A 24,800-nucleotide genomic window follows, 5' to 3' on the forward strand; every position below is an offset into this window, starting at 1 on the left:
CACTGGTTGTTAAAGAAGGAGGGATGAAAATGAGGTGAAAAGAGAAGCACTCACTGAAATCTTCTCAGCTCCAAAATTATATCTGGCATTACCCACCTGTATACTACAAAACCAAGAAGAAGAAAGCCTTGCAAGCATACGCCATCAATGCATGTTAACACTTGAGAAGGTAAATAGCTCAATTTGATCTTCAGTGATCAAGGAGTGGGACTCTCTTTGCATCCTGGGAGACGCAGATAAAAAGCTCCTGCACCATGGGGCAAGGGCAGCCATTCCCTCCACACCACTCTTTGAGGATATAACATAGTAAGTAATGATGTCCACATACTTCAGCGTCTCATCAACACCCTGTCCAAGCCCTCAGTCTTCCTTGATAAATTATCACTGAATCATCTGATTTAAGGGAAGAGACCCTTAATGCTCGCATAATTCAACTCCCCCACAATAAACAGGGACACCTGCAGCTACATCAGGTTGCTTCAGTCTGACCTTGAATGTCTCCAGGGACAGGACATCCTTACCACCCTTACTGTAAATAACTTCTTCCTTATATCCAGTCTAAATCTTCCCTCTATTAGTTTGAAATAATTTCCCTTTGTCCTGTCACAACAGATCCTGTAAGGAGTCTGTCCCCTTCCTTCTTATAGCTCCCCTTTAGATACTGAACAGCCACTATCAAGTCTCCCCAGAGCCTTCTCTTCTCCAGGCTGAACAGCCCCTGCTCTCAGTGCTCATAGGGGAGGTGTTCACTCCTTTGGATCATTTTTGTGGCCCTCCTCTAGGACACGCTCCAACGTGTCCATGTCTCTCCTGTACTGAGGACTCCACATCCAGGTGAGGTCTTAGAGGTGGAAAGGATTGCCTCCCTTGACCTGCTGGCTATGCTTCTTTTGATACAGCCCAGGATACAGTTGGATTTCCCGGCTGCAAAGGCAAACTGCTGGTTCATGTCCAGCTTGCCATCCACCAGTACCCTCAAGTCTTTCTTAGCAGGGCTGTGCTCTATCTTCTAGTACCCCAGCTTGTATTGGCAGTGGGGATTACCATGACCCAGGTGCATGACCTTGCACTTGGTTTTGTTGAACCTCACGAGGTTCACCTGGGCCCACTGCTCGAACCTCTCTAGATCTCTCTGGATGGCCTCCCATCCCTCAGGCATGTCGTTATCTTGATGTATTGGATGGATGGTGCCACAGGTGAATCAGGTTTCCAGGCAGTGTACAGCAAGTGCATCATCAGTCTTGCCTGCCTTTAAATCCCAGATGTAACAAATACAGATTTTTTTTTTTTTAAATCAGTGTTGCATTAGTCAAATGCTGTTGTAATCTCAAGTGCTATCACTGGCATTTTTTCCTTAGAGGACAAGGCAAATTCAATGATTTCACCTGGCAACTCAGATTTAGCAAACATTGACTGTAAATACAGTAAGTTCTATACTGTAAAGCTGTGTGCAAGATAGGGCGGTATGGCTGTCAGCTTGCTATATCTTCCTCTCAACACAAACAACTCATTTTTATCATGAAAACAGAACATGGCAAGTGAGTGCAGCTGCAGAGTTTGATGTTTATTCAGTATCAAGGATCTGCATTATTTCCTGTCTCGTCCACAGGACCAAACATTCAGCAGTGTCTTATCCATCTTTTTATGCTTGTTTTATTGTAGATTTGTTTCCTTGCTAGAGTAGACCCAGAAAATACCAGGTGCGTTTTCAGTGAAATAATTCTGAATCATCTTTTCTTTTTTTGAGGGAATTGTTTTGCCCTAAGGACCATTGCAGGAACGTTGAGCTTCTGCCCACAGTGGATCAGTTCAGTAAATGAACCTCTGGCATGATATCTAGCACTTCTGTTGCTATGGGAAATCAGCTGCCAGTGGTTTAATTTCTAGGACCACTCTAAGATTGCTTTCTTTCAAGGACCCACAACCTGAATTTCTCTCAGCGTTTGAATTTTCAGACTTTCTGTGAGAGTTTCTAGAAACCAAAATTTCAGTACATTTTCCCCAGAGATCTCACTGATATTTTGAAAGCTGAAACATTTTTATTTGCCTTAAAATAGTTCCCAGGAGCACCTGGCAAGGACTGGTGTCATAAAAACATGAAACAACAGAGCATCTGAATGCAAAAAGCAGCCTTGGTGCCAGGCAGCAGAGCACTGGCAGTGACTTGTTGGGCTCTCCCAACTCATGTTCTTGGTGCCTAGAACGGCTTGGTTGGGCCTTTGAACTAGGAAAAAAGACTTGCTGTTGCCCAGGCTTTTCCATACATGCCTAGCCCTGCCAAGTTCAGAATGTGGCCCCTCCTTCTCTTGTAACCTTGGACAGGAAGAGCTCACAGTGTTCACACCAAAACGCCAACCTGTGTTCATCCTACCAGAGTTCTTTCTGCTTTCCTTACATGCAGCAACCTGTCTAGTCTCCAGGCAGTTCGTGAAGAAGCAGTGCCCACGTTTGTGCAGCTGTGATGGTAGCTAAGCTTCTGCTGACACAAGCAAGACTGTCCGTTTGAGTCACCGTGAAAGACTGACCTCACCCAGGATGACTTTTACCTTTAACAGCTGGAGGACTCCTTGCTAATATGAGACTTGGCCTTTTTTTCTACCTTCCAGCTCAGCACACCACAATCTGATCATCAATAAGGGGAGAGGAAATAAACAAGAGATCCTGTTACTAGTCCATCGCCTGTTCTTTCATTGCTGCAGGGCTGCTGCTTTCTGTGACTGAAAAGTTTTCAAGATGTTGCAACACAAAATATTGCATCCAGAAGGAGAGCAAGGCTAAGGAAAGCAATATGTTCCTCTGTAGTCCCTCTTTGTTGTGTAACAGTAAAACCTGACACTTTCCTGTGGTGAATGACTAAATAGTACGTTTGTATAACTACTTAGCAGAACCATTTTTCTCACTGAAGACCAAATAATTCTGCAATACTTTAACCCCTGCATTTCGGCTTGAGATGTAGAATCCTCATCAACTTCCACACCTTCATCAACCTTTTCATCAAACCCTTTGCCCTATGTACTTCTACCTGGTCTTACAAAAGAATTCTGCCTTCTTGTCCCTGACGTCTGCCTTCCCACACATCAGTTTATTCTGGCCTCATGGCATTTAGGGACACTCACCTGATGAGCATGAAAAGAGAACAGGAAAGAAAGAGCAGAATGTAACACAGTGATTGATAGTTTCTTCTAAAGCATGATGGAGTGAACATCTGACTTTTTGCTGAAATTAGTGCTGAGATGCAATGAAGCCAGGATTTCAGGTTAACAGTCTTGAAAGAAGAATGACAGCCATGACATAGATTTCTTGACCCTTCTCATACACTTCTGCACCGGACTGTAGAAATAGAAAATATAATTTTCTATTAGGATTTACAGGATTCTTCAAAAGAACCAAACAACAAGAAACACCAAATACCACCACCAACAACAAAATAAAGCCCCATAGAAAGAATAATTATTGATCTATTATGTTGAAAGATTTTTCATAAAGGAATACTTGAATCCTTCATTCATCATTTCACAGTGTCTTTCACACACTGCATTTGAATTACATTGCACTGCTTCCAGAAAAATGCAAAGAAAAACTAAAATGCAGAAATAAACTCTTACTTCCATTTTAATTAGAGATGTTTACGTGTTGATTCAGTGAATCTATAAAAAGGATGTTATGCTTCAGTCAATTACGTGTCTGAAATTCCAACTCCATCCAGTTTTGTCATTTTTTTCAAGGAAGACAAGATAGCAACAACATAGGTGTGTTAAGGCACATGTGCAGAATTTCACTGGTCTCACCATGACCCAAAAATAGGGATTTGGGACTGATGGCAGTTTTAATACTGCCTAAAGTCTCTATTGGCCTAGAGCCTTGTCCAACTCATGTAGATGTATCATACTTTCTGCCCTCCTTGAGGTCTTTAACAGAAAGGAATTAGCAGACATCCAATTCAAGATGGTCTTTGTATAAAACAAGCTCCATGGAGAATCAGAATCTCTCCTTCCCCAGTTATTTTGTGTCAGACCTATAGAAAAGATAAGTCCAGCTAAATAGCTCACAGTTCCAGTTTTCACAAGGAATGATCCACACGGCTCAAATAATAACCTCAGGCACAAACAGCAGAAAGTAAAGCTTGTTCATGGAGACTGGCAGATCTTTGAGTTGTACATTCAAAGCTATTTGTCCACATAGTAAAAAGCACCACGTTACTAGTGTGATGACCACTATCAAAGATGGCAAGGGCACATCTGCAGCACTAATAAAATCCACAGTAACAGTATTTACCAATAAGAGTTTCCAAACATTCCCTGTTTTTGAATCAGATTATGTTCTAGAACAGCTGTAACAGACCAAACTGTGCATATCCAGTACCTGCTCATCACAGCCAGTCTGGCAAAAAGACAAAGAGAACAAATACAGCAAGTCTCTCAAATCTTTGCATCACCTGTCAGCAACCAAAGCTGATGGAAGAATATGAGGTAAAACCATCAGAATATTTAGCTGTATTACAGCCAGGGCTGTTCAGCGTGCAGAAGAGAAATATTCAGAAAGACCTGATAGTGGCCTTTCATTATATAAAGGGGATCTGGCTGTAGGTGTTCCTGTTCAGTACAAGGGAGTTGGACTAGATGGCCTTTAAGGGTCCCTTCCAATGCAAGCAATTCTGTTGTTGTATGAACTCTGGTGGCTAGGACACTCAGATCTTTCCTTTATCAGAATTTCAAGTAAGTGTTTCAGGAATGTTCACAACCACTTGTTTTTTACACTGATGAGACTGAACAACTCTTAAGCTAAACTGGTGAAATTCATCCTGGGAAAATGTGCTAAACCAAGCTTGCATTTTGAAGAAAGAATTTGTTTCCAGAATGTTACTTGTTATTTATTGTATTGAATAATTTTGGTCCCAGGGACGAAGACAGGGTTTTGTTTATTTATCTGAAAATCAGAATTTTGCAGAGCTGTGCCAAGCTATAAACTTTTCAATTCTCTGATCCTAGCACTCAGCACAGTGTCCAACAAAAGGCTGTACATCGCCAGAGACCACTCAGGCTTCACAGTTGCTGGCTTCAGTCGTCTTTACAATTGTTTATGTGACTGCAGACCCGGGAACAGTGGCATTATGCCAGACCTTTCCCAAAACTGCTGAGGGCTGATGCAGCTTCTCATATTAATCCACCATTAATGCCACAACTGAGAAAACCCAGAGGGTAGCTGTGCCCTGACTGTGTCCCTCTTGCCATGCCCTACAACACTGCTGGGGTTCTCACTTGATGGAAAAAAGGATTTGGCACAGCCAGCCTTTGGTCATCTGGGGATGCCTAGCCTTGCTAAGTCTTCTATGGAACAGAGGTGTGACCCTCCATGAGATTTTATTGTGTTTTGCTGATAACATCAGATTCAACAAAGAAACATGGAATATTATGGCAAGGAAAAAAAGGAGATGGGTGTGAAACAGCAGTAAAACTGAAAGGAAATTCAGTTTTAGAAGTTTAAATGCTTTCACACAGCTTCACTGCAGAGTCTTGACAGTCAAATATTAAACATTACACCATCTCACTGAATTTTATGTCATTATAGTAACAATGTTATTAAACTTGATATGGCTTTACTTTTAATTTCAATGAAACATATTTCCTGATCTTTTCATAAAAATGACCTTTGGGAACCATAACAATCTGGGTATTTCTTTATTTATCCTGCTGCATCAGCTAATACTTCCAATCAGAAGCTATATCGAAAAGCAAATGAAAGCCCTCACCATAATGTTGCTAGCTTGATGTTTTATTAGAACAAGATAAAAGCTGGTTTTTGTGAAATTACTTCGTGTGTTACTGTGAGCAAGACGGTGTCAGTGAATCTGCAGTCTGCTTTTGTAAAGATTACTTTATACTGTTCTTGTTTCTTTCCTGTACTTGATACCTACTTTTTTTTGTCTTGAAAAGTTTACTTTTATAATACAGCCTTTTCACTACGTAAAAAAAAAAAAAAAAAAAAAAAAAAAAAAAGCAAATACATTTGTGTGGTATCTAAGCAAGCCATTCTTTAAAAAATATATATTTTTTCCTCACTTTCCATGGATGGAATAGTGGTAATCATTTCCACTGTTGGTTGAATTTTAGAGACAGCTGGTGTTGCTGAGAGCCTATGGGGTCCATTAGACAGCTAGTTGTGCAAGAATCAGAAGAACTTGAATCCTGCATTTAACTCAGTTTTCCCACTGCCTTTCTCTGCACAACACTGTGGAATTCATAGAACTCAGGATTTTTTACCTCAGTTTTGGGTTAATGAAAAAAATAAGCCTAAAGGACCTAAAGAACACTGAAAGCATTGTCTGCACTTAACAGGCTTTGAGAATGCTTTGAATATTTGAAAATCAAACAGTTGTCTGAGCTGGACCCAGAAACTGCCAAGTGTCCAAAAATCACAGGGAACTACTCATAATGTGGACTTTGAAATGCAGGCCAAGCCACATCACAAAAGAAAACCACTCTAATATTCATAAAGTGGGAAAAATGGAAAATAATCAGAAATTCATCTCATTTTTGAGCATGCATAAAGTGAGAAGAAAAACGTTAAAAAGCAGAAAAGAAAGGATCCCATCCATGCAGCATTCAGAGTAGAGATTGGTCAGGAAAAGAAAGGGGATTACATTCCACAAGCTGCATTGCATTATGGACTAGAAATAGCAATAAAGAAATAAAGCAATAAATTCATAAAAGAAGGGAAAAAAAGAAGCAATTTTCAGAATTACTGTATTAATTTGGAATGAATATGCACTAGCGAAGTTGCTTTCTAGCTTGTCAAGTGGCATAAGTACTGGGAACAGTACTGATTCAAATTCATGCATGATTATTTCTTTATTGCATTCTTGGATATAGTGGAATTTAGGATGAAGCTAAATCTCTCTCACATTTATGATAAGATCAACAAAATGAATTCTTGCTAGCGTTTCTTTCCACAGTTGCTTTGAATTGGCTGGGTGATCACAAATGGAAATTACTCTATTGAAGTTCTGAGTAGAAAACTGAATTTCTTGAAAGGAGATGCAATAGGAAAAAATCTTCCTTCACATGTAAAATTTCCAAGAAACATGTTTCTGTGTCAGTGTAATAAAAGGAAGAATTAAATAATATTTTTCATAATTTTTTGACATCATCATTTGATTTTAGGCCTGGATCTTTGTTAGTGCAAAAAAATGCTAATTCATTTTGGTGACCACAACATCATGCTTAGATTAAATATTACTTAAAAACCAGTATTTGGCTTATTGCTGGCCTGAGATCATTCCGACTGTTAGGACAAGTGAGGAATTTGGAGATCTGCAGTACATAACAGTGGTAAATTTTGTCCTGCAGAAATTTACTTTGATTTACATGAAGATGTATTATGATCACAGCCTGTTTTTTCACATTTGAGGCATACTGGGAATAGCCTGGACAAAATATTTCTCCATGTCACAGCAGAAACTTGGCAGATTCACAAACTATTAGCTTGTCAACTTCACGCTTTTCAATAAAATTACATGGAAGTTTAAGCCATATTGTATAATATGGTACAAACATACCCAGTCTCCACCCACTCAAGCACTTCTTATTAGGCTAAATCTCCCAACAACACACAAAAAGATTTTTCAGGAGTTGGGAATGTTTCATCAGACCATACATGTCTATGAATAACAACCTCAGATTAAGTAGTCAGGTGTAATGGGATTATAAGCATCAAAAGCATGGAACGAAGGCAATAGTGGTACAAGGTCTAATTTTGTTCTTGCTTGGTAAGAGATAAAATTCACTGAAGGAGGAAGCAGATGTCTTTCCTTGAGCCAGAATGTCATCCATTGTTTTCAAGCAGCAGAGGTGACTGATAGCATCCTTGACATGAAAAAAAAAACTAAGGTACTTTTATCCTTCAGAAAAGGCTCGTTTTTCATAAAACAGAATAGTTGGATAGAAGAAACCCTTTCTGAGCCGTGCTGGGCTTCTCTAATGCTGCATTCCTGTCGCTGTGTGGTGCTGTTCAAAGTTATAAAGCCAGTCCTCTAGAAACGGCCTGCCTATCACAGGGCGCTGAGGAAAGGTCTGCCAGCAGGAGGCTGGGGTGGCTTCAGCGTGCACCTTCGACAGCAAAACCACCGAATGCTGATGGTAAGCAGATATTTCTACTCTTGGCAAGGCTTTTTCACATTATCTTTGTTAGCTGCATTCAAGATAAGGAGAGAGGTGAAGTTTGCAACTGTCCTTGGAGGTTCCAGCTTTCTCCAGAGCCTGTGTGTTAGGTTTGGTAAGGGAATGTGGTGTAAGAAGATTTTAGGTGGATGCAGCTATTTTTCTGGAATTTGAGTTCCTCTGCTACAACAGGGCAGAAAGAAAAATGGGGAGATGTAAAGTTTCAAAATTAAATGTTATGTTGCACCTTATTTAATATGCTTTTCCTTGGAAACCTCTTTGGGTCAAGGGTAGCTACTACAGCAAAGAGAAAGGAAAGGAAGAGGGACATTTACAGTACTGCAAACTCCTGTTTGAACTTGATAATGTGCTGAAGAATTTGTATGAGAGTTTTGTTTTGATTTTCCTTCAAAGTAGACAACAGAATGTATGGCATCTCAATCTGTATTCTTTGTCTACTTGGTCACTCTTTGCTTGTTAATGAGAAACTGATGATATTAGACTTGCCTCTTTGAAGGAGGTGGGGCTGCATCTGTAAGAGCAAGAAGAATTTTTCAAGAACATTTTAAATCGTGTTGGAGGCAAAACCATGTGTTCCTAGGCCGTGGCTTGATACTTTGTCAGCCAAGAGCCAATGCTGTATCATTCATCCTTACAACTGAAATAAGGAATGGCCCATAACAGTTGTGACATGGGCACAGGCACTCCAAGTATTTGAAAGGAGCTGACCTTTTTCATACTAATATTCCATTGCTGCTAATTAAAAAAAAAAAAAAAACTTTTTTTTTTTTTCAGAGATGGGAGAAGAAAGAAATATTACTAATACTTTAGTAAGATCTATGTATTCTAGTTGCAATGAAATGAGAAAGGTCAGATTTTCTCTCACATCTCTCCCTCTCTTTTTTTTCTTTCATATTGTCTAACTTCTCACCCATCTTTGTTGTACTAATGAAATTAAGATATCCTTCATGATATAACTGTGAGCTAGGGAGATCTAAATTACCTTCATCTGGCATCATTCCAGGATACTATAAATGAGGTAATTGTCCTTGACTATAAAATTTGCATTTTCAAGACTTAATTGCTATCATTACATCTTTTTGTAATTCTATTAATTTAACTGAATGGAGCATTTGGTTTTATGGTAAAAATTTGCATTAAAACGTTGTACATCTAAATAGAATTTTAATATTTGCGTCAAAAGCTCAGTACAGTTGTCCCACAGGACCTAAATAATTTCACAAGAAGAGAATAGCAAGCAGTCACACTTTGGGTCAACAAACAGGTTTTTCTTTGGTGAATATTAATAGAACTTGCTGTCAGAGACACCACGTACTGAAAATCACTCCTGTCCAGGTTCTGTAAAAGCCTTTGTGAGCTCTGAGCCATAACTGCTAACAGGAAATGTATTTTAACAGCTAACTGTACGTTCACAGAAAAGAAGTGTGCCCAAGAGCTCTGTAATCTTAAGGAATGGTCTTCCTCTTTTGAATACTCCTGCCCTAGTTAGGCTGTATGCTTTTGTATGGCCTGAGAAAGCACTAAATATGCAAGCAATGCCCTCTGTACGACTGTCTGTCTGCTCATAGTTGTCTAGCCATCTTCCACTGTGCTGTAAAATGAGGTAATTGGTCAGTATGCTGGCATCTTTTTGGGAAATAATTACAACTACCACAGATTGGTGGCCCTGCCTGCAGCAGGGGGTTGGAACTTGATGATTCTTTGAGTCCCTTCCAACCCAGCCATTCTATGATTCTGCAATTTTGTGATTTGAAGGAACAGAACTTCATATCTGGTCTTCAGTGGTATTTAAGTCTCTAGATCCCATGGGAAGCAGATTGTGTTTGAGTCTGGAGTCCCTGTCCTGGCTGGGCACTGCAGGTAAAGTCAGGTCATGGATGTGCAAACAGAATTCCACGCTGGTCGGAAAAGCCTATGCTATTCTCCACACTGTGCTAACAAATGCTACTGAGTTGTATAATATATTATTTGTGGAAGTAATCAAGCTAGATTTGTTTTATATTGAATGTGTCTGTATTTTTTTTTTCTTGAGTTTTTTTTCTGCAACATGAGAGTAATATTTCACAAGAGAGAGTCTGCTTGTGACAGAAATCTCATTAACTACTCTTAATATATGTAGTATTTACTGGACTTAGTAATCATTGTGTAATTAAGCTTCACAAGTCGCTTGTGAAGCAGAAAACATGAAGGATGTTTCCGTTAAAGAGATTTATGGGATGGTGAAATTAAAGACAGATTTCTGGAAGTATACAGGTACCACTTCTCATTGATTTCAGTGCTTAAATACCTATGAGAGCATGAAGATCTTGCAAAACTGTCTAGTGAGCTGGCAGAACAAGACTAAACCCAGAACTGGGAGAACAGAATGAAGTCTTAATGTGACATAATGACTTAAGAGCAAGCGACACACTTGTTTTGCCTTTTGCCCTTACGTCTTGAATGAGGATCACATTTCTTCACTTTGGGGACTGTTTGATACTTCAGTGTATTCTGAGAATGCAATGTAAATATGACTAATTTAAGAGCAGGTAACCCTGCTCTTAAGTGGCCATTGACATATACAGTATTTCTATAGAGGTTTTTGTCTCCACTGGATTCTGAGTTTCACAGACTGGGGAAAAAGGGCTGCCGAGAGCTACAGCTCAGTGTTGAGTCTCCAAATCCTACAAGCACTAGATCTACAACGCAGTTAGAATCAGAGCTGTCTTTTTGGGCATGTGCACAGAGTAAGAAGTCTCACAGGGTATCTGTTCTACTCAAACATTGTTTTTTCCACTTCAAGGAGGACCCTGTGTATATTCTTTCTTAACGGGTGAATTTCATTTGATCTGAACATTATGCTAAGGCTGAATTTCTAGGCAGTTTATATTATATTGCATTAGGAAAAACAAAGAAACAAAAACGCTTATTCCTTTGAAAAACCCAGGTCTAGCTGTTAGCGTCAATTATTTTAAACACCTACTGAATTTTCTGGCATATATCTCCTCGAATCTTGGGCGTGATTTTATGTGCTTTAAGCATTTGATCACATAATCAGTTTCTGCAAAGCAATGCACAGAATCCTGAGCATTGTCCTGGCGGATAGTCACGTCAAACCTGACACAAACAAACATAAGGGAACAATTGTTGTTAAAACACATTGCATCACATTGCATGTTAAAGCATTTGCTCTGGTAATCCACCATGCTGACGTGTCCCTGTGCTGATGCCATCTGAGCGGGGACTGTATCCTTAAAGTTGACATGTGCATCACATTACAGCTGTGATTTTGTTATGTATCATTGGCATAATGGATATTCAGAAGAGATTCATAATCTTGAAAGGTGGCTTGAATCCACAGATCTCATCCGTATTCTGGTGACTCAGAGCATTGTGGAAACTCATTTTATAATGTCTCACGCTATCTTGGGCAAAGTAAACAGTTGCCTAGGGCAGCAGACTTGAAAGAGAGGCTGTCCAGGTCTTGTTTTCTACTCCCTCTGTGCTGATGAAGATAGGAACAAAATCTCTTTAACCTGCTTCTCCTCTCTCCTGCTCCCATTTCTCCAGTTTAATTCTGGTGGAAATCCAAAGGCCTTTTTCTGCCCTCTCCCAGTCTCTTCTTCTCATTCACCCTTAATTTAAAGTTGCAGATTTATCCTGGCTTTTCTTCTCCTTAGTCTCCACTGCTTCCTACTCAGGGTGTTCCAGCGGTGAGAGCATTCACTGTCCTTTCTGCATCTTTTTCTATTCCTGCAAATATCTGTATTTCTTTTGGTAGCCTGAGCTATGTGAGAAACGCATGTTCTTACTCAGAAGTATTCTGGTTCATTTGCCCATTGGTAGCTGTTGCTTTGAAAAAGCTTTTTCGCACTGGAAAAAACAGACATGGAAATCTTTGCTGTAGTGCTCATGATTCATGAGATTAAACAAGACAAAAGTAAGATGATGTCAGCATATTACTGAATCCCTGGGAAGGTGTGGCCTGTGCTGTTGGCAATGCTATTCACACGGCACAGAAGGCAATCGCAGAATTCATTGCCATGGGATGTTATAGAAGCCAAAAGGCACGAGTGGCAAATCATTCCATAAACGGCTATTAGACACAATTATCTAGATGCAGTATGAAGCTCAGGAAACACCTTTAACAGTTGCCAGAAAACTGTTTGACAATACCAGTGCAAGGATCACCCTCTCCATGCTCTGCCCTTGTACTCTCTACGGCACTGACTGTCACTCCCTCAGCTCCTGTGATGGGATATTCAGCCAAATTCACTTTTGGCCATGTCTGTATCATAGGCTTTTGTTCTTATGAGTTGCACAACTAAAGAGACTAATAATTAAATTGAATCCATTGTGTCTTCATCATTGTGTCTTCAGAGACTTTTAAGTTTTAACATACGACCAAGAGTTCCTGCTTTAATGGTGCTAAGGCTTGAGCTTTCAGTCTGTAAGTCAGATGTGCCTAATGGTTAAGGTGTACTACTGCAGACTTAGTCATCTGAAAGTTAAGTCATTTGAAAGTGAAGAGAAGCCTACTCTACATGGCACATGCATGTTGAAAACCATCCTTAACACGAGAAAAAATATCAAGATTGAGCCTTCTAGTTCTCTTATGACTTTTGTATTTTTGTCCAGCGAGCTTGGTAGCTTTGTCTGCAAAATGAGCAGAATTCATAGAGAAAATGCTATTTGTTCTTTCAAGCAAAACAAGTCCTTACGTTTTTTGCATGGGCATTGTTCATGCATTTAGTATGTGTTCTTCCTAATGGATTTCTTTTTTCTTTGTCTCAAAGCTTTGAATTGTCTTAACTTGCTGTACTTGTCCAGATCCACTTCCTTCTGGCATACACGTTATATACTCATTCATGCAGCCTGCATCAAAAGAAGCTGCAGAGATGTGCCACCCTTTTACAGTAACAAAACAGCAACTTTCCTTCTGCAACGTCCTTAAATCAGCGGACTGGCAGTTTGAATTATCACTTACCTGAGTGATGACAGAAGTCTGTGGAAGGCTTCTTCCATGCTGGTATATGTACAGCAACTATATACAAAAGATAGCTGAAGATATTTCACTTATTTGACTCATTATTTTTGCCTAAGGAAGTGAAGAACACATATGGAGGCATTTATATATTTATTTATTTCCTGCTCTTGCTGTGTCAGCTCTCTGCTGGCAATTGTTATCAATACAATCTCATGTAGGAAAGCAAGGAACTGTAATATGCCAAGTGTGAGGTCAGACAGGATGATCTGGCTTTCTACTCTCAAAATCTTAATTAGTACAATACCTCCACTGGCTGTTGGAATCTCTTTTGGAGCAACTAAAAGTAGTGAGGCTGGTGGTGCTTAAGCTGAGAAGGCTTGCAGTTTGGCGAATAGGCCACTGGTAGCTGATGATGTTCTTGCTCTGCGTTTTTTATGTTGGTCAGATAGCTCCGAAGGAAACTCCGTGGGCATAACTGAGGAGAAAATTTTGGCCTAGTGTCACTGGAATTTAATGGCAGATTGCTGGCACCTTCTGGGTATGACAAGGATTTAGGACTACAGATAACAAATTCTAGCAGGGCCTTTGCCTGGGGCTCAGGGTGGGAGCCTAGGGAGGTTCAGCAGGGGTTCAAGCAGGTAGAGCTGCCAGGAACTTCAGAATATTACAATTTTGACATTCAGTACCTGACTACTCTTTATTTCTGGGAAGACTCATTATTTCTTCTGTTCAGCTTGAGACTTCAGAAGGGTAGTATCTCACATTGTTCTTTCTTATCCTGTCCTCTGTTCAAGCAAGTCAAAATTGGACTCCATATCTATTCTGTTAAAAAATAAGTTATGTAGATATGTATCTCTGAAATAAACCTCCAAACATTTGGAGGCTTGTCCTTCATTAACTGTGCATGGCTTCTCTGCTACTTTCTAATCTCTTAAACCTTTTACTTAGAAGAAAGAGATAGGGATGTATCTGATAATAATTCTATAGACAGTGGGTTAGACTCTGATAAACTAAGCAAAGGACCTCTAGATGCAGAAGTGTAATTAAAAGTGGAAAAGAATTTTCAATGCTTATGCTAACCTTGGGAAGCAGAGTGCAAAAATGCAAACTGCTGTGCAGTGCAATGTAAGGACATGGTCATGTACCTCAAACCCAGTGGTCCATGTGCCTTCTCTTCCCGTTAGAATCATCTGTTAGCTCTCCTTTAAATGAGGTTTATATCAACAACGTAGTGTTCAGTTTGTGGGTTTTGGTGACAGCTGTGTATCCTGTTTGGTCTCATCCATTTCAGTCACACTAATAGCTTCAAAAGTATGGAGGTCCTTCTCAGCCCCAAGTGAACTTAGGCAAAGGTTTTGATTTTGTGTTGAACACAAACAGTACGTGCGTCTCTGCAGTCACTACAAGTAAAGCTGGATGGCTCTGGTGCTATGCAAGGATTGACGTGTATGTTCAGCAGGAAGGCATACTGACTGAGAAAACAGAATTTTTCAGGTCTTTCCAGATGCAATCTTTTTTTACCTCTTGATGATGATCTGTAGAGTTGGGTCCTCATGAGTGATCTTAAGAGTCACAGAAATTGTTAAGCTCAAAGAACGTAAATACATTTTTTTTTCTTTGCCATTTAATGTGGAAATATTTTTAACAACAATAACAAGAAACGATGCCTGTAGATATAATTTTCTTTGCAATGTCTCCTTTTATCATTCTGGCTCTCTTGATAAGAGAGAAAATGCACACAATTTTAAAGCAAACTTGTTAATTATTTAAAATGCATTTGACTTGTGAAAAGTTCTGAAAGTTCATTTGATATTGTGGTGAAACACCAAGCTATTACTTGTCTGCCCATTTGCAACTTTGCCTCACTGCCTCAGTTCTTCCCCCCATGTTTTTCTTCTCTTCCATCTCTCACAGCGCTCTGTTTATTATTCTTGCAGCTTAGTTGTCTTCTTTCCTTAGCCATCAGTATGTCAGTTATGGTTAAATGTCAAAAAGAAAGTAAACATAAACATCAATTATCAAAAATTACATGTTCTGTTTACATATTCCTCAACATAAAGGGTTTTTCCCTCAATGCATACCAAACATAAACCTTCACTAGACACGTGAGTCTATACTTTCATTTTCACATCTGAAATCTAGCAGCTATGTTGAGTAAGCCAGTGTTTACCTGCTAGGCATGGAGTTCTAACAATTTATGAGCAATATTTATGAATCTTTTAATACTGGAGGTTATTCAAATATATTTCAAGTACCATTTATTTTTTTCTGCAGGAAGATTTTTTTAGTCTCTCTTCTCCATAAGAAGACTATAATAGCATGTCAGATACCTGATCTTTCTGCTTTTTTTTTTTTCTCTCCCCATTCTCTTCTACATTTTTTGATTGTTGAACAAAATGATATGTGTACCTCCTAAAATTAAGATTTGTTTTTTTTTTTTAAAGAGAGCAGGATGACCATCACATTGAAGTTCACTTTTAATTTTGATAGTATTAATCATAACATTTCCTTTATTCTGGGAAAAAATAATCAAACTTTCACTGACATTTGGAAATTTTTTCACTCTGACATCTGAAGGAAACTGATATTTGCAATCTAGCCTTTTTTCAGTTTATAATCATATTTTCCTTTTTGGTACAATTGTACCAAATTACAGACAACCATTCTTTTCATTGGAGGAAAAAAAACTTGCAAATTTTAAATGAGATAAATTTGTTGTTCTCGAGATTCATGTTTCTTTCAATTCAATATAAAGTTTGCTCTTTTCACCTGCTACCTCACAGAGCATGTGCTCCAAATGCCCTGAAAATCTAATGCCTTCCTCCTTTACTTTCTGTTATGGAACATTCTTAACTTACTCTAGAAATGCAGAGTTCACTTTGCGTTGAAAGAAGTCAGCCTGCTTCAGTCAGCGAACTGACGTACACTGAATCAAGCATGACCCCAGCTACATGTGCCCATTGATCTTCCAATTCCACTTCAGCCTCTGTGCAATGCTAAGTGTCTGCTGTTACAGCTGAAGCAGATGCCTGAGTTCACAAGACTTTAGAAACTTCTTGGTGACTATTTCTGTGTACCAGCATGGCTCCATGGATCAGGTGGGATGTGTAACTGTGTACTGGTTTAGGCAAAGACAGCATTATTCTTTTTCTTAGTTAAAATGGATTCAAATCACAGGGTAATGTTCTCTGGATAGGCAATAGGGAGAACAGCTGCTGCCTCGAAAATCAAAGCATTCTGCTGTTAGGATATCTTTATGAAGCCATATCAGTATATATTTCATTGTATGTCCCTGAGAATATTTGGGCTCAAGCAGGGTTATAAGTTAAGTTGCTGAAATACTGTGGTGAAAGTTGTCATCAAGCCCTTCCTAGTGTTCAAGTTGTTTTGGTACCTGCTGTCATGAGATTTTCAGGCTTGCAAACTAATTCAGACTTAGCCTGAGCTACTCTTTCAGGGATTTGCATCTCTCTTAGGCAGTTCTGCTAAAACTGACAGCAATCTTACTAATTTTTGCCAATCGTGGTAGACAGTTTCAGTGGTTTTTTTTTGTACTTAATATAAAGACGGTTGATTGGATTCCTGTATGTTCATTTTCGAAGACACTGAACTTTTCCCTGCAAGTAAAATTACATATCCACTTTAGTTTTTTGTCTAAAAACTTCCCAGTTTTCTGCAAATGTGATTACATTGCAGCTCTGTGCAGATACCAATTTTTCTTCTGCTGGGACATTGTGATGTCCCATCATGCTTCAGCCTGCCACTTAAATACCTATAGCACATTCCAGTCTCTTCAGTAGACTTAAAATGAAGCTGGGCTGCATTTATTTTGCATTTCTTTGCTGGTGTAAGAGGACTGAAATAGAAATGATGAGGAATGGATGAAGGTGAGAACAGAACGTGCTGAACAGTGGTAATCTCTGGCTGGCCAGTGACCCCTCTGGGTACCGTTATCGTCCAGTGTAATTCGGAGCAGCAGTAATAATTCATGTTCTGGCTTGGGTATAGAGGCAGAAGAAAGGGAACACATGACTTTCGTCTATGACTTACTGCTCTGTAAAAGGATTTTAAAGAATCTTTGGGGAGAAATTTAGGTCTCAGATGCACACATGTGGATCTCATTGATTTCATAGGAGACCATGCAAGTGCGTACATTAACAGACAGAATATAGCTTTTGATCTTTAAGAGCAATTAATATAAAATATGGAATTACACTACTGTGTAATAGGATATTTTTTACTACTTTGTTAAAAGTACTCCCCAAATCCAAATACAAAACAACGTAGCATCCCAGGCCAAAGTCTTATAAAGGCATATCTCCACCAACACTTGTCACTTTTTGACACTGCTCGTGTGTTTGAATGTTAGGCTTTGAACTTCAGTAAAACATTTGTACTTAATAAAAAAACAAGTCTTCCTGTCCTCACATCTGTCCAAGCTGGTGAATGGTCTTACAGTGGAAGGGGAGAGTTAACTGTTGTGACTCTGAAGGAATTCTTCTTTTGACCCTTTCCTGTCCCTGTGTGATGTGTTGACATGCATCCCAATCACACAAATATGCAAGCATGGAGCACTTAAGAACACATTTATGGTTCTGAGCTTGCAGGTTACCAGGTACCTATCATAGCTAATACCTGATGGAGGCGATGAATTTAAAAAATTCAGTGTTGGCTCAGAGGTTGCAAGGATGTATAGGACTGATAGCTTAGAGGTAAATAAGCAGAGTCTACACCTTGAAACTACTGTGGTCACATCTACCTGTGAACGGATAGTAATAAAATGCAGTGATCCTCAACTGGAAGTGTTTTTGCTTTTATTCTGCCTACCTGAAACGTTCATTGTACTGGACTGACAGATGAATTCACTGTGAAATTTGAAACAGCTTCTGCCTGGTAAGCTTCCCACAGACAGAACCTAGGAAAGTAGATCCAAAATGAGCAACAGGTATTCAGTAAGTGAAGCCTACAACAGATTCTCAGTTGGAGCAGCAAGCTCTTCCAAAAGTTTCTTTATGAAGTGAAATGGTACAATGTGCTTCTCACAGAAGAAGCTTCTATAAGGTCTTTTCTTGTCTCTTTATTAACCTGTTGATTTGTAAATAAAAGAGAGCTAAATTTTAGGAGCTACTTTGTCCAATCTTAGGATTGTTGTCTTGGAACAAGAATTTATGTGTTTCCATTTGAAATAGACTGTGTTCTTCTTCCTTATACCCCCACTATAAATACAGAATGCAGTTCTCCTGAAAGGTATCCATTGGTCTCCTTGTTTTCTTGAAAAGCCATGCTTTTGTTCCTGCTTTTAAAATTAAGTATCTCAATCCTTGTCTGAAGTGTTCAATAGACATTCACCTTCAGGCAGCATCTGAATCTAGAAAAATTCAATCTGATGTTCTAGATGAAATTTTAGGAAATTATGAATAAAGAAAAACAAAGTAAAAAGGAAATGTGCATTGGATTTCAATGTTACTCTGTATATTACAGTATTTTGGTTGTGCTAAAGCTCTAAGTTTAATTGACTGATTTTTTTATGTTGAATTTCACAGATCACCACTGAAGTTGTCACATTTTGTAAAGAGCCATCTCGCTCAATGAGTTTTGATTTTGTTTGTAGTTTTTGTTTAGGTGATTGTATCAAATGTCACTTATTCCATCGAGGTCTACATCTATAAAAAATTAATATTATTTTTTTAATTTAAAAATCTGTTGTGTAAAATGGCTTTTTAAACCCCTTCCCTTCAAAGAAAAATGCTGCCTATGAAGATTTGCTGGAAAAAATGAAGCTGTAAAGAGATTTGAAATTAGAAAAAATATATATCCTCTTATCTATCATGTCCTGTTGGACTATTAGAAAATGTTCATTTTGTAGCAAATTGCTGCAAAGTCAGAAGTGAAGAACAGAATATTATGACTGGTAGAAACATATCGGCATAGCTTGAGACCATGTATTACCTCACAACGTCCATCCACTGTCCTCTTTGTAGTTGGAAGACAGGGCAACAGGTTACTCAGAGAGGTGGTGGATGCTCCATTCCTGGAGACATTCAAGGCCTGGCTGGACCAGGCTCTGAGCTATCTGATCTACCTGTAGCTGTCCTTGTTCATTGCAGGGGAGTTGGAAGGGACCTTTAAAGGTCATCTAGTCCAACTCTATGGAGTCTACGATTCTATGGTAAGACATACCTGCAGCACTTTGGAGAGAGAGCAGCCAAAACTAGGATTATGCACAATGCTGTATTTTAATGATCCTTCTTGGAGTAAAATCCCTGGTATCTGAGTTCTGTGTTTGTCAATTACCCTAACTTCTGATTCACACAAATGGAAATTACTAAGATACAACCTTACAAAGTTTATTTACTCACAGCATATTAATTTCTTCATAGTCTAAATTATACAATTTGCAGCATGATTTGGCACATAAATACAGAAGAATTAGTTATTTCACCGATTCAGTGCACAATATTTTTTAGAAAACACAAGAAAACAGTGTTCAAGTGGACTTTGGAGTATAGATCTGAACTTGTTAGCTGGAGTTCAGATGTTCCACCTTGGAATTATATCTCATTTGACAGATTAATTAGAGAGGTAGATGAAACATTAAAAAAAATAAATAAAATTATCTGTGTTGTGTTGTATATAGAAGTGGAGATAGAATCTACCCTCATTCTTTCCCAGCTCCAGGAAGATTCTAGTTAGTATTTTGGGTTGGTTCTTTCTTTTATTCATATTGAGAGAATAAAGTAGGGAAAGCCTCAGGGCAGCATAAGCCCTGTGGCAGATTCACAAAAGTAGATGCAGATAGATATTTTTTTAATTTTGTTCCTTACAAGTGGGAGAAGATGCTGAAGGTAGCTTTTCTAAACATCAAAGGTGCAGATGAAGTTTACTATTCTATTGGATATTTAAGTTGGCTGCAGTATTTTTTTTTTCTGAAAGATGAGGTCAGCATAATTAAATATAAGTGTATATTAGACACTTAAATCTACAGCTTCTGGCTGCCTTTATGCTTACCATTCAGATGGTGCCAAAAGCTTATTTCATCTTGGGTTCATGCATCTAAAGTTTATTTAAGCTTGTTTTCTCTGAAGAAAAACACGTATGTATTGGAGTCCAGAATGCCCTGCACTCTTTTGGGAGCTGTATTTGCTCCTTGCTGATTGACAGAGACAGGATGGGCCATTTGTATCATCCCCGTATATTGAGTAAATCAGGTATGTTTGGATCTGTGGTTGAAAAATGATGTCATCCAATCCCGGTTTTCATTTTGGTGCTCAAAGATGACATAAAAGCTCAACACTAGGGAGGAATATTCTCTTAATAAGGAAGGGGGGGAGGCAGGGGGGGTGAAGTCAGCACTTCACTTCTCAGTGATTGGGATTCACTCTGTTGTTGCTGGGTGAAACAGAGTAATGCTGTTGCTGCTCCTGCTTCTTCACAGTGATGTTTCTGTTCCAGTTTTTGCTGACTCATATTCGGGAAAACATGATGCGCAGACACAATGCACTGTAACTCTTTTTCTTTCCCCCACTAACCTCGGTAAGTATTCTTTTTTTCCTGTCTATGGCTAGCATAGTACTATTATCGCTCTGCTGATAGAGTTAGTAGGAGGGGAGAAGGCAACCTTGTAAACAAACTGCTAGCAGACAGATTAATCTCAGAGAGGGCATTTAAATGAAACCTGCTGTTTGTGGTACATCCACCTCTTTAGGGCAGATCAATCCTGATAACTCACCCGTCTCTACGAACTACACTTGCTAGAGCTGTGTTCTTAAATGGGAGAAGTGCTTACAATAGCCATTTACAACTGTATTCTGTTTAATTAGTCAGCAAAGCCAGTGCTGCAGGGATAGATCACTTTGCTTTAAAGATTTGAGAATGTTAATAGTACAGTATATCATTTTAATTATTATTGGATTAATGTTGTGTCTCGAAGAACATCCAATGCAAATCACAAGAAATGGCCTGAAGTGACCCAAGGGTTGTGCTTTATTAGAAAATTAATAGGTCCATTGGTTAAATACAAGGAGAGGTTCTTTCTTCAAATGTCACTCTGCATAGGTCTGCTGTGTGTGTGCCTCTGTGTATGTGGAAATGAAATCCTCTTGCTTCCACTTTGTCCACAGAAAGTTTCTGTAGCTCATGCAATAAATGGCTGAGGAAGCATGTGCAGTAACAAGAGATGAAGAGGAGACCCAGAAAAACTGTGATGAAGACCCATTTCGTGATGCTGAAACAGCATTCCCTGATTGCTATGCCAGGCTTAGTGAAGGCAACAGAGGCTCAGAGATGCCAGAAAGACTGTCTGTCCTCTCTAGCAAGGCTGTGGCCCAAGCAAAAGCACTTTCTGGACCATCAGCGGTCATCAATGGCAGCCAGGCACAGAGCAAGGCCAAGCACCACCTCATAGCTGTCAGTGCTTCAGCAGGAGGCTCGTCCTGCTCTACAACAGTCTGTAAACCCAAGCCTGGGGGCCTTGCCTCACCATGCTCTGAAAACATCTATTGTAGCTGTGAGCAGGATTCAGAAGCATCGTCTGTCCGTGGGGCGCCTGAGGAGGCTGGTGAGCCCCCCAGGGCAGTCGTGGCCCTATTGGTGAACAACCTCAGGTGCTGCCACGTGCCAGCCGATAGCGCGTGGCCTGTGGAGAGCTGCACTGAGGGCAGCCCTTGCAGTCTGAGCTCGGCCATCTGGATGAAGACCACAACAGTAATGGAGACTCTAGAAAGTAAGAAAAAGGAGGAGAAGGAGAAGTACCGGCTCCAGCTAGCAATGTACCGAAGACTCCTGTTGTTGCGTTCAATCAGGAGCTTGCACAAGCAGCTGGAGCAGCAGCAGGCCAGGTTACAGGAATGCTATGGCATGGTCATAAATACCAAGAAAGAAGTGTTAAAACACATTCGTTCAACCTTGCCCTCTCCTTCTCCATAATCATGTTGCTGCATGCAGAAATGAGCTTTGTAATGCCACTGGAGCCGTCAGTAAGCTTGCATGCCATGTGATGGTTTCTTCTGAGCCAAGAGAACGTGCCCACATGTGCTGAGAGCAGAGAGGAAATGGCAACAGCAGTGCAAGAAGAAAGGAGAAGGCGAAGCTTTGGCCCCTGAATTTGTCTGCAGGGAGCTGGAATAAGATTATATCTGCAATAAGGTAATGCCTGATGTGCACTCAAGGCTTCAAGGTCATGTATGACATGAAATAGAGGAAAAAAAAAAAAGGAAAAAAACTGAGAACATAGTCTGACGTGATCAGTAAAGGTGATTTGATGCCAGAGTTGCTGCCTGCTAAGTATGTGATACAGCACATCTCCCTCAGCCTTCTAGTGCTAATAAAATGAGCAAAATTAGGGTTCAGTTCTCTTCAAGAACTCAGCAAGCCAGGATATTAGGAGCACTTAAACTCAGGCTTGATGATGTCCACTGAGCTGCCCGCTTCTCAGAAAACTGCTAAAGCTATTGCATGTTTGTGACCTCTACCCTCCCACTAAAAAAAAAAAAAAATTTTTAAAGTTTTCAAATTAACTAGAAATCTTTCAGGGAGGTAGAACAGTCAAACACATGTACAGAGAAACTGTGCAATTGCCTGAGCCTCATCAGAAAGGCAAGCTAAAAACAAAGGCCTCGTAATCTGGCATTATGTTGGAAGCTCAGACTGTCAGTGCCAGGGGAATGTTTGAGGTCTGCACAATTATTAATCTGCTGCTAACTCCCAGTGGCACTTGTGTCTGCAAATCAAGCACATTTTGTGCCTTACTGCTGTCATTTAATGGAAGTTGGTGACAATTAGCACTTTTTATCCAGGTGTATTAGATGCCTGGAAAACCCTAGAGCAGCTTCTCCAATTGCTAGGTTAGGATGCCTGCAGGAAATTTGATGTCAGTAAGCAACAAACAAACATAGAGAAAAATAAAGAAAAAAGATGCGACTTCTTTTTATGCATTAAAAAGCCAGTCTGGGTCCCTATTATCGAACAGCAAATTGAATTGTTGAATGTGCTGTCTTAGAGTCTGAAACAAAAATTATCTAAGAAGAGAAGATATTGAAAAGCTTCCCTTTCTGGGACTTAGAGTGGCATAGAAAAATCTTTTTTTTCTCTTTTTTTCTTCAGATACCTATTTCTGATGATGCCAACTTTTCTTTTACCATGTTGTTCTTTGTTACAAATGTGAGAGTAGATTAAGTAGATGAGCAATCCAACAAGTTTTTGGCATGGATTTGTTTTGGTTTGGTTTGGGGTTTTTTTTTTTTTTTTTTTTTTTTTTGCATGAAAAGGCAAGTCTGTTACTAGAAGTCCTACCTTTCTCAGAATAGAATTCTATATATGGGATTTTTTTTTCCCTTGGCTTTTTTGTGCGCTCAAAGAGGGAATGTATCTGTGTTTGTGTGCACACAAACACATGCACCTACATACAGATGAGCCCCAAAGGCTGGCACTTCTTTTTCTGTAGTAGAAAAAGGAATAATCTCTCAAAATAATCTTTGCTGTCTTAGAGGAGTTGCTTGATTAGATTCACATGTACACATCTGTGAGCAAGGTATTGAAGTAATTTAACAATTGAAGTGCAGCACAACATTGTTATTATTCCATCTTTGTATTTCCTTGCACCCAAAATAATGGAAGCCCCCTGGGTATGCACAAGCTTAGATAGGCTTATTCATCTCCTTGGGCCCTTGCACAGCCTCTTACACAGCACAAGCCTGTAATTTTGTATGCAGAATTACCATAGAAACATTCTTGGCATCAAGGAGATATTCGAAGGAGCATCCTGTACTGTCTCATCTGGGGGATTTGGGTTGAGGCGGCTGTCAGTAGGCTGCCAAAGATAGAGCTGGGGGTCCATTGACTGGAGGACATTACTCCTATGCCCTGATCTCACCCAGCTCTGTTCAGCCTTGGGAAAGCTGGTCTCAGCCAGTAACTCACATTACCAAAGAACACTAAACTCACCTCAGAGGTAATCTTGTCCTTATTATGCCTCCTAGGAAAGAAGAATGATCATGGCCAAGAGAACTATGCAAATATTTGATTTTTAAAAAAATATTATTATTATTTTAACTTTTTTTTTTTCAATTGCCCCCAAACAACCCCTTTTTTTTTTCCCCATTAATTAAGAGTGAAAGTAAGAGTTCTATTAATACAGACACAAGCAGACCATTATTAGGTTGTCTCTCGTTGGGAAGGAAATATTGGAAAAGGGGTGCATCTCTCAAAAATAAACAAATGCAAGATTACTGAATTCTGAAATTAAATGTCAAACTATTTCCATTAGGATGAAAATTAAAATTAAAAAAAAAAATTGTTAATTCCTCTTTGTAGATCATTTTGGCCTATTTTTTTTTTTTTTTTTTCTGAATAAGGTTCAGCTTTGCTAACACTATCATGCTGAATTTTCTGCTGACATGAAATACATGTGCACAAAGCTAAGGTGATGTAGATATTTTGCCTCAGTAGCTGCTGAAGTAATGTCCTATCCGTTACTATATAGAGCTATCAATTCTTTTTAAAGGTGACTAGAAGATCACTGAAAAATATTTCTTACAGCGTCCACGGTGTGGCAATAGTTCATTTGTCAACCTGTATAACTGAAGTACTTTGTGGCAGAACTGTGACTTTTTTTTTGTATGACATCTCTTGTAACATTTCATGGTTCTTATTGGAATCAG

The 24,800-nt window shown here is 39.3% G+C and overlaps 1 protein-coding gene across 3 annotated transcripts; it reads left to right on the top strand.

Moving 5' to 3' along the window:
• The first annotated feature begins 8,033 nt into the window (after positions 1-8,033).
• On the top strand, positions 8,034-23,366 carry LOC116226443 (uncharacterized). Of its 3 annotated transcripts, none has more exons than XM_031589345.2 (3): positions 8,034-8,135; positions 20,596-20,676; positions 21,264-23,366. In XM_031589345.2, the coding sequence occupies exon 3, from the start codon at positions 21,289-21,291 to the stop codon at positions 22,066-22,068; it is 780 nt and encodes a 259-aa protein (XP_031445205.2). In that variant the 5' UTR covers positions 8,034-8,135; positions 20,596-20,676; positions 21,264-21,288; the 3' UTR covers positions 22,069-23,366. The 3 variants fall into 3 exon arrangements, with proteins under 3 accessions (XP_031445205.2, XP_089994444.1, XP_089994443.1); XM_090138317.1 differs by having other exon boundaries at positions 8,039-8,135; positions 20,579-20,676; XM_090138318.1 differs by lacking the exon at positions 20,596-20,676 and having other exon boundaries at positions 8,037-8,135.
• The last annotated feature ends 1,434 nt before the right edge of the window (positions 23,367-24,800 follow it).

The sequence above is a fragment of the Phasianus colchicus genome, chromosome 3, assembly GCF_987193195.1.
Source record: "Phasianus colchicus chromosome 3, bPhaCol1.hap1.1, whole genome shotgun sequence".
In the NCBI taxonomy this organism is placed as follows: Eukaryota; Metazoa; Chordata; class Aves; order Galliformes; family Phasianidae; genus Phasianus; species Phasianus colchicus.

Bases quoted from the DNA above. Each gene is read 5' to 3' on its own strand.
- LOC116226443 (XM_031589345.2), top strand. From the start codon at position 21,289: ATGGCTGAGGAAGCATGTGCAGTAACAAGAGATGAAGAGGAGACCCAG.